At 38.3% G+C, this 16,495-nt stretch overlaps 1 protein-coding gene across 1 annotated transcript in view; it reads left to right on the forward strand.

The window, feature by feature from the left end:
- Nucleotides 1–16,495, forward strand: part of GBE1 (1,4-alpha-glucan branching enzyme 1) — a 258,313-nt gene that overhangs the window by 211,209 nt on the left and 30,609 nt on the right. Inside the window, exon 13 of the mRNA XM_058570688.1 lies at nt 15,214–15,398. Coding sequence (XP_058426671.1) covers nt 15,214–15,398 — 185 coding nt within the window. The remainder of the gene's footprint in view (nt 1–15,213; nt 15,399–16,495) is intronic.

Below are 16,495 nucleotides of genomic sequence, written 5' to 3' on the forward strand. Positions count from 1 at the left end.
AGTCAAGGACTAACTGGAGAGATGTAGAAGTGGGAAACCTGGGCCATGATTATATTACTATCTGTCATCTGGTTTTGTTTGATTGAAACAAAGTCTGTATATTGGGAGATAAAGCTCAAAGGAGAGCAAAGAAACTATTCATCTGGGTACAAATGATAGAGATAAGCATTTCTAAATGGAATAGTTTAAGTAATGAAATGGTTGGATATGACTGAAGTTAAACACAACACATAATTGTATCCCTTCATTTCTGTGTTCTTTTCTTGAGCAAACAGTTTTTGTCATTTAGAACTTTCTCTTTATGGAAGTGCAGAGAATGGTTGAGCCACATGGAGGATTTGATGGTTTACCTATGTGGAGGATGGTGGTGATGGTTGTTCATGTTGCATCAAACTTCTGTAGGAGACTTATGAATGATACTGTAAATGCCATCATTTTAAAGACATTAAGATTGTTTATGTGATTTTGAACCCTCCCTGTTAACTGCCTCAAAGCCAGTAGGTAGGCTAATTTATAACCTTACCATCACATTTTAATAAATTCAAAATCAGTATTACCCAGAGCAGAGAGACACCTGAAGCAAGTACAAATGCTGAGAACCTTTCTTCTTATTGAGGGAAGAAGTTCACAGTGTTTCCCACCAGCCCTCATGCTGCTGTGGACATTTTTTCTCATTTCTTTGACACCAGTGGCCTGAGAGGAAACACGAGCTGACAGCAGGGAGGCAGAGAAGGCTGACTAGCTATTGGCAGGAGCTTGGATCGATGGAAGCATCATCCAACGGCAAACAGATACTAGTTCTTTGATTAAGTTATAAGCAAGTGGTCAAGTCTCCCTACCAGGGGAGTTAGAGTTGTTGGCTACAGAAGAAAGGCTGTGGGAGACTGGAACCTAGAAAAGCTACAGCATGCTGTGCCTTAGATTCTTACAGAAGCACTCCTCTTGCCTGGGAATGATACCAGGATTGAATTAAACTGATGTCAGTTATCAAGTATAGAGGATTTAAGTGAACATTTTCTTTCCAATCTTATTTCCTGTGGTTATGTACTTCTCTTTTACATGTCTCTGCTTAGCTCTGAAAGAATAATTGATTAGGGAAGTTTTTTTTTTCTTAAGGAAATTTGTTAATCTCTCTTACTATGTATGTTTGATGTGACCACAAGGAATTGACCCGACTTAGTTGTAGCATATCCTAATTATAGGCAAATTTTAGGGAAAAAATAACACAATCTGGCTCCACTACTAAACTTTTTTTGAATCTTACAGTTGCTGCCTACAAAACTACGTGTGTATAATTAATTTTATAATCAGTCAATGTATTATTTGTTTCTTGACTTGTTTTCTACCACCTGAAAAGGTGTGGAGTCTTTTAGTTGGTGCCCTATTCACATGCAAAACTTTTACACTTTTTACATGGCTGTCCATTAGCAAAACATTTTCTAAGACATTTAGAAATTACTTGCAAACAATCTGAATTCAGTTAGGATTTTATCAAATAACCTCTTTTTTCCCCCCACCATCTCTTCCTTCATATGGTTTATTCCTTCTCTTCTGCCCCTGAAAATATATTTTGAGTCCTCTGTTTCATGCAGCATCAAAATAGTTTCAGAATGAGTGGCAGAAGTCCATTACTGTTGCTGTCTGTCTTCTTAAGAAAATAATACCTTAAAAAATTCTGTTTGCATAAAAATAACACTCATTCTCAATTTAGTCTCATTTGTTTTGTTCGTTGTTTTATCCTTGTTTTTATTATACTTTTATTATTTATTTTAAATCAAAGCTGTGCCAAAAATGGCATGTAGGTCAAAGTATACATAGCAACATGAACCATTTGAAATTCTGCCTCCTATTGGCGTGGCATTCAGGATAGGAAAACACCTGAGGAGTCATCCTGGCCTCTGAGGAATAGAGAACTGAAGTGATTTATCTGCTCTCTTGGGATTTACATCTTCCCCTCCCTGATGGTACAGATGGGCTCCTCGTTATCCATCCCCTTTCTACCCCGTAGCACATTTTGTCTGTTTTTCTTATGGTTCTCATAAAAACCAATGTTGTAATCAGTAAGGAAACATTTGTTAGACACTTTCTTTATCTGAGTCCCTGTGCTTTAAACTGAGCATTCAAAAAATAGGACAGAACTTTCCATAAGCAATATAGTCTACTAAGGGAAGCAGACATAATTTTCCTTCATTTTTTTCTTTCAATGCTTATTTAATAAATCCTTGAGTGTGTACTATATGCCTGCTATCATTGGGCAATAGGGATAATGGGTGAAAATGTAAGATTATCTATCCCTTGCCTAATACAGAGTTAGGAAAACGAAACAACAAACATGCAAAAAAATGTACTATTTAAATCATTACCTTACTAAGGAAACAAAGTATATCCAAGTGCAAGTGGAAACACAAGCACCAAGGCCTTCTTGCGGGAGTTAAAGAAGGCTTCGTGGACACTAACCAGCTACAGCACGGATACTAACGGCCAGAGCAGCAGAACACGCAGGGCACAGAGGGAGCACAGGTCGGTAATGAATATGCTTTATTTGTGCTCTTGATAGTGGAGTTGGACATGCGTTCTTAGACGTCTTTTTATAGCTCTTTCATCACCTTCCCTCATGCCTGTACATTCATAATAGGTTTGCAGCTAATGCTGTTCAAGTCAAGTACCTAGTGCCAGATACAATGGAGAGCATGCAGACAGACCTAAGTTTGAATACCAGCCTTGACACTTGATACCTGCATAACCTTAGAAACTCACATTCTTCCTGATCTAGTATCTGAAAATGGGAATAATGTCCCCTCCCACATTGAAGGGTTTTTATGACTATTGTTTGAAATAACTACTAAAATTCTAGCATGGAGTCCACATATATAGAGGGCTCTCAAGAAATTATTCTTGCTTTTATTATTTTAATATAATTTTATGATTACTTTGCATTTCATTTATTTAAAGTGTTCTTTCAGTTCCTTGATTTAAATAAAAGCATTAAGAGATGTATAATTACCCTTCGATGTTATACTGCTAATTCTTTAGCATTTCAAATAAGACTGGTTTATGTCTACATTTATTCTGCCACATCTGTATGTAATATAAAGTTAATCCGATTTTGTACTTATAGGCATTGATAGTTCAGAGTGTCTTTTGTTTCATTTTCATGACCTTCTTATCAAAACACTTGACCTTAGCGTTTAGTTCATCCCCTATCCAGTGCCTTGTTCACGGGAACATCAACAATTCTAATAATGTAGCCCGGCAAAGGGACTGATGGGTTGGCCATGGTCCACGCAAAGTTGAAAGTTGTTTTCCAAAGTTTCCAGAGCTCATTTGGCTTTTGCCTCCAGACTTTATATGTACAATTGATCGGCGGGAAGACTGGGGAGAGCAGGGCAGAATGAGGGTATGGACTAGCCTTGCTACTATAGCTCTAACCTTCAGCACCATTCCTGGCCCCTGTCAAAGTCACAGCGTCAGGGGCATGGAGATTAGTCCCTAGAGTATTATTAGATGGAATAAGAGAGCAGGTGGAACTTTGACTCGGTCCACCATCCCCTTTATCTAAGGGATGAAGGACTGGAATTTATCATGTGTTTTACTCAAAATATTAGTTTGTATATTTGTTATAGGCATTGTAAGGAAACCTAATGAATTACTACTAAGCTAGCATACTAATAGTATACTCTTTTTTTAGTGTCTTAAGATAAAGTGCATAAATATACCATAAAACACCTCAGAATTTAAAATTTGGAATACAAAGCTTACACACAGTTAAGAATGACCGTTCTCTCCCAGGTATTTAGTTAAATCCTACCTGTCAGAATATCCGAGAATAAACAAACCTAAAAAATAAAGCACTTTTTACTCACGGTAGAGTTTTCAGTCTTCAGCTTTACCCTCAGACATCCCTGCTCTCGCTCTGTCTGGTCATCAGTGTCCCCTCTGGTTACTACTCTATCATAGCACTTCAGGTTGTAGCACGTCTCACTAGCCCTCACTCCCGTCAACCACCGCGTTCCTTCCCTGATCAGTCTCCGTCTCCCACCCGCCGTGGTTTTCCTCCCCTCGCTCCAGCCCTTTCTCCTCAGGCTTCTTTCCAGGCTCCTCTTCCTCTGCCCCCCTCGCCGTGTGAGTGTTCCTCAGGCTCTGGCCTGGTGGGCTCTCTTTTCTGTCGCTCTTACCTACCGTGTTCTTCCCAGGCAATTCCATCTACTCCCAGGGCGTCAGTTACCTTGTATGTTTCTAAAAGCCATATATGTGTCTGGTATGCCAAGACATGTCTTGTTTTTTAACGCCAAAGATAATTTTCTAGAATTCCAAGATGGAGTTCCTCAGACTGACTCCTCCCCCCTCCCTGTATATTGACATAGTTTCAGGCCTGTTCTCCCTAAGGTGCTGTGCTGCCTTTTCCTTTTTTTGGAGGGGGGGGTTTGCTGGCATTCTGTCCTTTCCTCCCCTACTACTTTTTGTTGTTTTAACTCTTACTGATCCTTTAAGCCTTTTTTTGAGCCCTCTCCCTCATACGCCCCCATTAAGGAAATATATATGTTTATAGCTGTTTAATTCTGTCTGTCTCTCCTATTAGATCGTGGGCTCTATGAGGTCAGGGATCATGCTAATGTGCATTAAGCATGTTATTGGATACACAGGGTACATTTCAATAGTTTTAAAATTATAATCTTGGGTTGTAGTTGAGCGTAGGACCCATAGAGTGAGTCATGGGGCTCAGAATATAGTTGTTGACTTTACCTTTTAAAGGAGTGTAACGATGGAGGCTCCATGAGAGAACCCAGAGACCAAAGCATTTGATTTTAAAATACTCTTCGGTGCAGTTAAGAGGAATGGGCATTAAAGTTTTTTTTTTTTTTAATATTCTCATGAGGACTGTACCATATACAGTCTTGCGCTGCATAATGACCTTTCGGTCAACGATGGACCGCATATACTCTATGGTATGTGCACAATGACAAAAGCACCTGACGATGCATTTCTATAAATATATCTCCATTGTTAAGTGACACATGACTTATACTTACATACATACACACACACATATATATATTTATACACATATATATGTGTATATAAAGTATATGTATAGATACACTTGATATCAACAAAGAGTTACCTAAAATCCATAGCACGGAGGCTGTGGTAGACTTTAACAGTAAATCCCCCGTAGCACTGCTGAATTTTGTTCTGCTTGCTTCAGCTGCCATGCCTCCCTTTATCTCATCTTCTGGATCTGGTTGTTATATTTTGCTTCTGTGCCTCAAAAGAGATGATATTAGACCTTTAACAAGTGTAGAGGGAAACATCCAAGCTTAACAAATATTTAAGGAGTCTCTGTTGTAGGTATAGTATGCTGGAACGTGCTGTGGAGAATGAAAAAGAAACATTAGATGTGGCCCCTGCCCAGAACCAGATTGATTAGTATCAAAAGTGGGATGGAGGAGTGGATAGCAAGTTTATTTTTTTGAAAAGGGAAATCACAGGCCCTGATTTAGAAAAATATTTTATGCTGTGCCTCACCCTTTAGTGACTTGAGTACTCACTGAAGGACTTGAGGCAGACCAAAGCATTTAATTTTAAAATAGATACTTCCTTTTAAGACTTAGTCTCCAGTACAGTTAAGAGGAATACGAGCTAAAGTTTTTCATATTCTCATTAGGACTCATACACACACACACACACACACGTATATATATATATATATATATATATATACACACACACACATATATATATACACACACACGCATATATATATACACACACACACGTCTATATATACACACACACGTATATATATACACACACGTATATATATACACACACACACGTATATATATACACACACACACATATATACACACACACACACACACACACACACACATATATATATATATATATATGTAAACTCGGTATCAACAAAAAGTTATATAACATCCGCAGCATGGAAGCTGTGATAGACTTTAATTAATTCCTAGGTAAAATTAGTATGCATTACAGTTGAGAGAAACAAAACACACAAACCCGATAATCAAAATGTTCAGCTAACAGAGCTGGTACTTTTTTCGTTAGTTGTATTGTCTCAAATTTCATCACCATACCAGCTGGCTTCTTGTCAATTTATAGTTTGGAACTTTACATCAAACAGCAAAAAATTAATTACAGGAAAAGAAATCCGAATAGGAATTTTGCGCTTATAGCTTTTTCACAATTAACCAGACATGAATGGTGCTGTTCACAGAGGAAATGGAAATGGAAGAAGAAACTTAGTAGAATTTTCTAGAATTGTTAATTAACTGTAGCAATGTTAGTCACTTGCTTCCCTGTTTTTGTTTTAAAGTTGCTTAGCCAAAGCTTTCAGCCTCCTCATTTCTGGAAGCTCCCAGTTCTGTTAGTATATTGAATGCAGTGAATCATGGCATGTACTGTGAATTTTCCTGCAAAATGTTCCAAATGACAGCTCGAAACCTTACTATCCTCCCTTCATTGTGAAATGAGTAGCATTCTATGTCTTACATTCATGATCATAATCGTAAGTTGATGAGCGGAAAGATCATACTTTGATGGTTAGTGCCAGATTACTTGTAATGCATATTTTGGACTCAGAAGTATTGTTCTCAAGTGTCACAGTCTCTGTGTGCTACAGTTAGTTTAAATGTGACTTTTCTAAGCCTCTCATCTGTTGAATAAACCAGCCAAAGGTTTTAAAACTGCTTCCCTCAATTTAGGCTTCTACTTTTTTTCTTCTTTTTTATATAGCTTAGAAACTTACTTGTGACCAATTCTTCTAGTGCCTAACATTCTAATGCTGTGAGTGGTGACTCAGACACCAGGAGAATCTGAGGCAAACTTTTCTCTCCTCAGAAAAATGCACAGAGGAACACACATACAATAGTTTGCATAAAATATCAGGGAATCACTAGGAATGTATGAAGCTTACAAATGCCTGTTGCATTCATTGAGGAATATATACATATATTATGTATGCGTGTGTACATAACATATTTATATATAATTTAGAAATATATATACACACGTATTTTTTTATTTGGTTAAATTAAAATGCTGATTCAGATCACGTGTTTCCTATTCCATCAAGTTATCTGTACTAAAACAAATTAGTTACCTACTTTGCCATCACCTGAATAAATTTAGATTTCTTATCCATCTTTATATACAGCAGCCCTTAGTTATAAGCTTATTTGGGTAGCCATATTTCACTATACTGTCTCAAGTGCTGCCACATTTCCTAAGTAATTTGTAGACCATAGCTGAGAAGAACATTCTTAACTTGTTTTAATGATAGCATTTTTCTTCGTTAGGTTTGTGAGCTGTGAGCTGGTGTAAGATACTAACAGGCATTTTCCGGTTTTCTCTGTTCAGTTGGAGAATGGTTCACTATTATTCCAAGGTCACTTTGAAAGTCTTTCTGTGATTTGCTTCCATTTATTTTATGCTTCTGTTTACAGTTTTGAACCAAATATGAAATTTAATGTTGCGTTTGTCTACATTAAACTTAATTTGCCCCTTGTCAGCTCATTTACAACAGAGATAGCATTCAAAAGCCACCCAGTAGAATGTTTTGTCTGCAATCACTAATGTAATTTTTCTATTTCTTTGTCGTATGCAGCTTTTTATATCTTTCAGTTTAAAAAGAAGCCTCTCCAGGAGAAGATTTTCAGAAAATTTAAATTAGTCTGTAATAGAGATTAATAAATGATTCTCTAATAGAAAAGGGTCTTCATCATGTCTTGAAAATTTTTTTAAAAATAGGTCTTTTCTTGGATTTTTTTTTTTTTTTTTTGTGAGGAAGATCAGCCCTGAGCTAACATCCATGCCAATCCTCCTCTTTTTGCTGAGGAAGACTGGCCTTGAGCTAACATCTATTGCCAATCTTCCTCCTTTTTTATTTTTTCCCCTTTTTCTCCCCAAAGCCCCAGTAGGTAGTTGTATGTTATAGTTGCACATCCTTCTGGTTGCTCTATGTGAGACGCCCCCTCAGCATGACATGACAAGCGGTGTATTGGTGCGTGCCCGGGATCCGAACCCGGGCCGCCAGTAGCAGAGCGCGCGCACTTAACCACTAAGCCACGAGGCCTGCCCTGGTCCTTTCTTAACTTAAAAATTCAATTTCATATTCCATATTATATAAGTGTGCTTATTGGGATGTTCTTTAAAGTAGTGGCTTTATACTTATAAGTGATAAATGAAGTGAAAGTTAAAATACATAAAAAATCCTAAATAGGATTATTATGTCAAACATTTTTCCTCCTTTTGTCTTTGTCTTATATTTTTCCAAGTACTTTATTTGAAAATTCATTATGTAATGAATTTTCCTATTAGTTGTTAATAATTTTTTAGATTTGTTATTGAAGAGATGAATGTTTAAAATTGACATGTCTTAGAGGGCAGTAAAATGAAATCTTAAATTTAAGTGATGAGAAATACTGTTAAAGTAGAATATTAAACATATGCCTTAAGGAATATGATTTGTGTGTGTGTGTAACATTATTTGCAGGAACAATTTGCTGACTTGTGCTTGTGTCTTTAAATAATTAGTAAGTTCAAAACTTGGGAAGTGTTTTCTCTTAGAATCGTATCTGCTTTTTACCTTTTGAACAGCTATTCTGCTTATTCAGTTTATGTTAGAGAAATATCAGATAAGTGTACAGAGATACATTTATAAGACTGGTCATTTTTTATAATACCAAAATTTTATAAAAAACCAAATGACTAACATGAAGAGAATGATTAAATAAAATTGTTACATGCAAATAGTGGAATACCGTCGTGGAGATGTATACTTCTTACGTGGAAAATGCTTACATTAAAATTCAAAATAGCAATATAAGTCTATCTTTGTTCAAAACCAAGTTGATAGATAAATAGATAGATGCGTATATGGCTATAGATAGAGATGTAGATATATAGCTATAGCTATAGCTATAAAAGGAAATAAATAAAGTATTTACCAAAGGGAAACAGTGGTATCTGAGTCCACTTGGGCTGCTATAATGAATACCACAGACCTGGTAGCTTATAAACAATAGAAATTTATTTCTCACGGTTTCTGGAGGCTGGTAGTCTGAGATCAGGGTGCCAGGATGGTTGAATGAGGGCCCTCTTCTTGTTCTCAGACTTCTGGTTGTGTCCTCACCTGGTGGAAGGGGCTGGGAGCTCTGTGGAGTCTTATTTATAAGGGCACCAATCCCACTCGTGAGGGCTCCACCCTCATGACCAAGCACCCCCCAAAGGCCCCGCCTCCTAATACCATCCCAATGAGGATTAGGATTGCAACATATGAATTTTGGGGGGACACTAACATTCAGACCATAGAAAGTGGTTATTTGGTAAGATTTCAGATGTTGTGTGTGTATTTAATTGTGATTTTAAAAAATAATATGTCGGGGCCGGCCCAGTGGCGCAAGTGGTTAAGTGTGTGCGCTTCAGTGCAGCAGCCTGGGGTTCGCAGGTTCAGATCCTGGGCGCTCACCGATTCACTACTTGTCGAGCCATGCTGTGGCGGCATCCCATATAAAGTGGAGGAAGATGGGCACGGATGTTAGCCCAGGGCCAGTCTTCCTCAGCAAAAAAAGAAGAGGATTGGCAGGTGTTAGCTCAGGGCCAATCTTCCTCACAAAAAAAAAGAAAGAAAGAAAAACAAAAACAAATAATAATATGTCTATCAGTATATTACCTGTACAATAAAAACAATAACTAAAAGAAAATTATAACACTATAATAATAGTAGCTAGTGTTTGTTGAGCCACATATTGTGTGTCTTGTACTCTTTTAAATAGTTTTCATGCCTTTGCTCATTTAATTGTAATAATGTTACTCTTCAATCCTTATTTATGCTATAGGTTATAAGCAGGTGAATTCTCATTCCAGATTGTTAGAAATAAATGATAATAATGTAATTTCACATTGGATTGGTTTTTAATGGAGTCTATGAATCCTTGAGGCTGCATGCTGTGAGTGTGTGTGTACATTTCTGGGGAATGGGTACTTAGCTTTTAACCAGATTATGAGATGAATTAATACTGCCCCCAATAGTTTTGGTCAAAAACACCATTCAGTTCTGTACTGATGAAAACTGTACTTCCAAGGAGGGATACTAAGAGAGAAGCTAAACTATACAGTGGAGAAGAATTTATGTTTTCATCTCATTAGTCTACCTGAGGCAGTAGAAAAGATGGCAAGCAACAGGAGTTGTAAGCTGAGGTCACATTTTCAAGAAGACTGGGAAGAAATGAGGAGATGAGGAGGTCCTCCAGTGCCAGTAGTGTTCCAACCAGAGCAGAACTCTAGTTTTAGAAGGTGCCTAAAATGTTCGTTTTAAGTGGAATATAATCAACTGTATACTATATATACTATAAAAATATGTACTATACGTATATAGCATAATGTATATACTGTATATAGCATATATATACTACATATATACTATCGTGTATATATAATATATAATTTGTATGTATGTGCGTGTGTGTGTGTGTATATATATATATATATTTAAAATAAATAACCCCTGAGAGCTTGTTCAGAGGTTTTGCAGGATGAACATCTAGAAATAACGAAGGAAGAGAGTGGAGAGGGAATTCCCTACATAGCAACCTGATTTACCCTATCACTCTGGATGTCTTGTAACAAAATTATTTTCATGTTCAATTCTGCCTTTTAAGATCTAAAATAGTAGATAATTTAAAGGACATTAATACTTGGTTTAGGGAAATGTGTTTCTCTTATTAAATATATGAATAAATACATCTGTGTAGAATTTACTCACTTTAAAGAAAGGAATGATGTGGTACGATGAAACCTGAGTGGAGAGGAGCCAATAGCTGCCTTTCCCATTCGTCCCGGTTACTTGTATGTCTACTGCAGAGTAGGGTGGTCAGTTCCCTCCTCAGAATGCTGGGCACCAGAAATTTTAGCTTTATTATAACATCTATTGCCTTTTATGTCATTCTTTCCTGAAAAACATCAGTAATGAGTGGAAGTGTGTAACATAAAATCTGCCAGACGTTGAAAGCTTGTGGGCTCCAGACCCGGTGCTGAGTGGCTCACTTACCTCTTTTGAATGTCATAAGTGGCCTCGCTGGAATTAAAATCCAAGTCTCCCTGACTAGGAAATCTGTGTTGTATGACTGTCCTTACTGAGACATAAAGAAGTTTCAGATCTCTATGCTGGGCGCACCGCTGCACTGCTTCTCCGGCCATGCTGAGGCCGCGTCCCACATACAGCAACTACAAGGATGTGCAGCTATGACATACAACTATCTACTGGGGCTTTGGGGAAAAAAAAGGGAACAAAAAAAAAAAAAGGAGGAGGATTGGCAATAGATGTTAACTCAGAGCCGGGACAAAGAGGAGGATTAGCATGGATGTTAGCTCAGGGCTGATCTTCCTCACACACACACAAAAAATCTCTACGCTGTTATTCTTCTGGGTGTGGCCTTTCGCCCACCTCCTTCAGAACGTTACAGGGGGGCTGGTGACGATGTAGCTGCCTGCCTGGGACTCACCCCAAAGGTGATGAATCAGCGTGAACATTGTTAACAAGCTTTCTTGGAATCTCTATGCTTCCTCGGAGCATACCGTAGATGGAAAAGCACAGCTCCACACTATCTTATTCCCACACCAAAGGGGTGATAACATAGAAAGTTCTTTTTTTTTTTCTGGTAGCATTTGACCACCCTCCTTGAAACTCTTCTTAGCCTTCTGGATTTTCTTCTGATGTCCCTCCTTCTCTGCTGACCGTTGCTCCTCGGTCTTCATTCTAATCTAAGAAGATCTCCTCAGGTCTTCTTTCCTGGAGGTGCCGCCTGTGGCCCTTTTTCCTCCTGTAGCTGCAGCTACCCTTGCTCACTGAGGCCTTACAGAGTACTCTTGGTCTTCACCCCCAATTCTCTCCTGAGTCTCAGTACTTTATTTTTATCAAGGTTACTGTAAATCCATGGATGCAGGTATATTCTTCAGGTCTTAAATTTAGCATGCCAAAAAATATATTCACTGTCTTCTCCCCACACGTTCTGTCAGTTCTGTCACCATTTTCCCCGAGTGCACTTACTGCTGGCACTGCTCGGTCTCCTGAGCTTGAAACTTGAGAATTGCATTCACACTTCCCTTTTCCTCAGAACCTCCATTCAGCAGGCAGTCATCAGTCCTGTTGTTTCCACCTCAGAAATGCCATTCGAATCGATCCTTCTTTTCCCCCTTCCTGCTGCATCTCATCACCTCTTCCCTTAGCCTCTGGATTCCGTACAGCTTTCCTACCGTTCAGCTATCCCCAATATCCAGCGTCTCATCCACACTGTACCAGAGATGTGTTAATAATACATTTGAACTTCTCATTCCCTACTTAAAAATAGCCTTTGGGGGCCAGCCCAGTGGCGCAGCGGTTAAGTTCACGCATCCTCTTCAGTGACCTGGGATTTGCAGGTTCAGATCCCAGGTGCAGACCGATGCACTGCTCATCAAGCCACTCTGTGGCAGCGTCCCACGTGTAAAGTAGAGGAAGATGGGCACAGCCGTTAGCTCAGGGCCAGTCTTCCTCAGCAAAAAGAGGAGGATTGGCAACGGATGTGAGCTCAGGGCTCATCTTCCTCACCAAAAAAAAAATAGCCTTTGGTTCCCTACAGTCTGCAATATAAGCTCCAAATTTTATGAGTCCTATCCTAATCTAACCTCATCCTGGCTATGCCACCCGTTCTTCTCACCACCAGCCCTATTTTATGACTAACCCAAACTCCTTAGTACAACTCACCTTCTCACTCCAATGCGTCTGCACGTGTCATCCTGTTAGCTGGAGTTTCTGTCCACATGTGAGAGGCTAGTCATTCTTCGCACTGTATTTCCATGGTATTGACCTCAGAGCAATGTGGTGGAGTAGTCATTAAGAGTCAGGGTGCTGAAACCAGACTGTCTGGGTTCATAGGCCCCACTACTTAATAACTCTCTGTGCCTCAGTTTCCTAACCTATAAATTTGGGACAATAATAGTACCTACTTCAGGGTTGTTGAAGGTGGATAGAGTTAATTCATGTGCAGTGCATGTGCCTGGCACATAATAAGTAGACATTAAGCATTTGTTCCTGCCTCTACTGTGATAATGATAATGACAATGATGTAACAGTCTCCCCTAGAAAAGGCTAAAGGAATTGCTTATTACTGGAGGCAATACAGAGATCTATGGCCATATCAAAATGAAAGTATTTTTGCCTGTAGAAAGCCTGGATCCAGTTTGTAGGCTACTACACTCTAGCTACCTCATAGCGTTCCTAGTCTCTCTGAAGTTCTCCACAAGATGAAATCCCACTAGTGCTTGGACACAGAATTTTCCTCAGGCTGGCGGTACCTTCATTATCAGTACAGAATGTCTTCACTACAATTCTGGAGCTACATCCTTTTGCCAGTTGAATGGATGTTGGAGCAAGCTGTGCCATGGGTACACCATAGGCTGATGTGAATCAGGCTCCAGACCCAGGCAGGAATCCTAAGTGCAGAGGGAAGCCCTTGTGTCACTTTAAAGCATCCTAAAGTAGATATGGGCCCAAGGAGTCAGAAACCCTGTTCCCTCCTGTGTCACATAGTGGGCAACATTATTAAAAAATGTTATTTAGACTGAAATATTAGAATTTAGCAAAATGTTTGTAGATACTTTAAATTTTATGAAACTACTATAGACATATTTGTTTGGATGTTATTTTTATTTTGATGACTATAGTCCTGAAAAGTTAAATGTAGATTGCAGTGTTTCTTAGCAGAGTTTACATTTAAAGCAACTCTACAATCAATCATTTTGAATTACATCCTAGCTTATTAGTTTTTATTTATTGGAATATTAATATACTAGTTTCTTTAAAATAGGACACACCTGTATTGGCTATGGTACTTTCTAACTCAAAGGAGAAATTTGTGGCTTAGAAAATTGCAGCATTAAAGTGGTAAATGAAAGTAAATTTTGGAAAGTAGCGTTTAATTTTAATTTTTTATTTGTTTATTTGTGAGGGAGATCAGCCCTAAGCTAACATCCATGCTAATCCTCCTCTCTTTGCTGAGGAAGACTGGCCCTGGGCTAACATCTATGCCCATCTTCCTCTACTTTATATGGGACACTGCCACAGCATGGCCTGACAAGCGGTGCCTCAGTGCGCGCCCAGGATCTGAACCCAGGCCGCCAGCAGCAGAGTGCACGCACTTAACCGCTGCGCCATGGGGCTGGCCCCTAGCATTTAATTTTTAGAAGAAGAAAAAAGTTGTAAAGTAGAAATCGAACTTGAGGAAAACAATATGAGCTGATCTATTGGTTGACTAATATCTAAATTTGATTTTCGGAGTGAAGAATATGTGTGTGTTATTATTTTATTTCATTTTTCAAGTGTATTGGGTTTCTGGTTCTCATCATTATAATGAGAAATAATATATAAATGAATTCCCAACCAAGTGTCCTAGCTATACACACACACACACACGCGTGCACACACATGCAGACACACTTGAAATTAAAGATGCACATCTAATGGTAACACAGATCTGAGAAAGTGACAGGGAAAATGAATAATAAGAGCGATGACTTGGGTTTCTGTAGCGCCTGAAGTTTAGAATGTATTTGCCTAATGTGATGAGGTAGAAGGAACCTCATTAAAACCTTTGGATTTTAATCAGAAGAACTGAACTTTAATGGTTGCTTTCCACTTATTCTCTGTGTGAGGCTGGGCAAATCTCTTAACTGCCCAGAGCTTTGGAGTTCTCATCTGTGAAATGGACAAGAGAGAGAGTCCCTTTGAGGAGCAAAAAATAATGGACATACAAAGCCTTTGGAAACTGTAAAGCATTGTACAGATTTCAGCGATTACAGAAATAGAGATTTCAGAAATTACTCAGAGACTTCAGAGATTATTTGGGAGGTGAAATAAGTGTGACAGAGATAACTGTTCTCAGTTTGTGCGTGAGGAAAATGAGGCATGCAACAAGGAACATGTGGCCGGGCTAACGCCAGACCTGAGTCCAAATGTGGTCAGTACTCTTTGTGCCTGACTGGGCTGCTTCTGACCCGGCTTTGTACATAATTTACAGGGCACAGCTGTACTAAATTAAAACCTAAATTGATTTGAAGGACTTTAAAACATATAGTTATTGAGTTATCTTAGTGAGAATTCCTAATATCACTAGATGAGGTTTATATTTGTTTTTAATGCAGGTAATGAATTTGGCCATCCTGAATGGTTAGACTTCCCAAGAAAAGGAAATAATGAGAGTTACCATTATGCCAGAAGGCAGTTTCATTTAACTGATGATCACCTTCTTCGCTATAAGTTCCTAAATAACTTTGACAGGGATATGAATAAATTGGAAGAAAGATGTGGTTGGCTTTCAGCTCCCCAGGTAAGCTCTTTCCTCTAAATGTTATGTTTTAGTCACCAATGTTGTACATGCTTCGAATGGCAATCAGCTTAAATCTGTGTGCAGATCTTTTAAACATCACTTTATTATTCAGTGTGTAAGTGCCCTGTAACACACTTCAGGTTGTCAAAACATGTCACTGAAGTCTCTCCAATAGATAATGAAAATCTTAAACATAATGCCCTGCTTACTTTGCTGGTTAGCTTTTTGTTGTTGTTTAAATTTAGTAATTTTTGTTTCAGTTGGTTAAAATAAATGACAAAAGCTCTGCATGGAATCCATTTTGGAAATTGCTGTGGAAACATCTTAATTGTTTTGACTGTTTTTCTTTATATAAATAATTATACTGTCATAAAGAAACGACTTTGACAACATGTAGATTTCTTTATTCCTTTTTTTTCCCTCCTTTACTGGTCTCTAACTTGTCATTTCAATAGATGCCATTATACCTGCGTGCTGTTCTGTATTTTTCATGAGCCTGACTCTCCTCTAGAATTAAAGTCTCAATTTTCAATAAGTTTTAGAAAATGTAATTAACAGGTGCAAATTTTATACAGGCTTCTTTTTTTTCCCTTGCAAAAATTAGCATATAGTATGTGTTACTTATAACCCATTTGCTTTTTACTGGTGGTGTTTGAAATTACTGTTGATGTGTTTTTACTTTGCTATCTATGGTTTTTTTTTTTTAACGGTTGAACAAAGGTGCTTATATATTCAGTAAGATTGGCTACATGACACGAATGCCCTAATCACGTTTATTAGTAATGCTGTTTCCAGAAGAGAGAGCAAAATGATGCTCCTTTTCAATAGGAACAGTGTTGAATACCAAAAGGCATGCTGTTTACTCTAGAGCCTTGGTTCACATTTCTACGTTACCAAGAGTGGTGCAGCTGATATGCATGGAAATAAGTCCTCTCAAAGCCGGGCCTGGAAGAGGGTAGTTTTGAACAGCAAAGGCTCTCACTGCCTACTGTAAAACATGGTATATAAAATAAAAGAACTTGTAGATACTGTAATTTCTTTTCAGACCTTCTCTTTGATTAGGTATATATATATATATATAAGACTTTAGGTTGCCT

Source organism: Diceros bicornis, chromosome 27, assembly GCF_020826845.1.
Source record: "Diceros bicornis minor isolate mBicDic1 chromosome 27, mDicBic1.mat.cur, whole genome shotgun sequence".
NCBI lineage: Eukaryota > Metazoa > Chordata > Mammalia > Perissodactyla > Rhinocerotidae > Diceros > Diceros bicornis.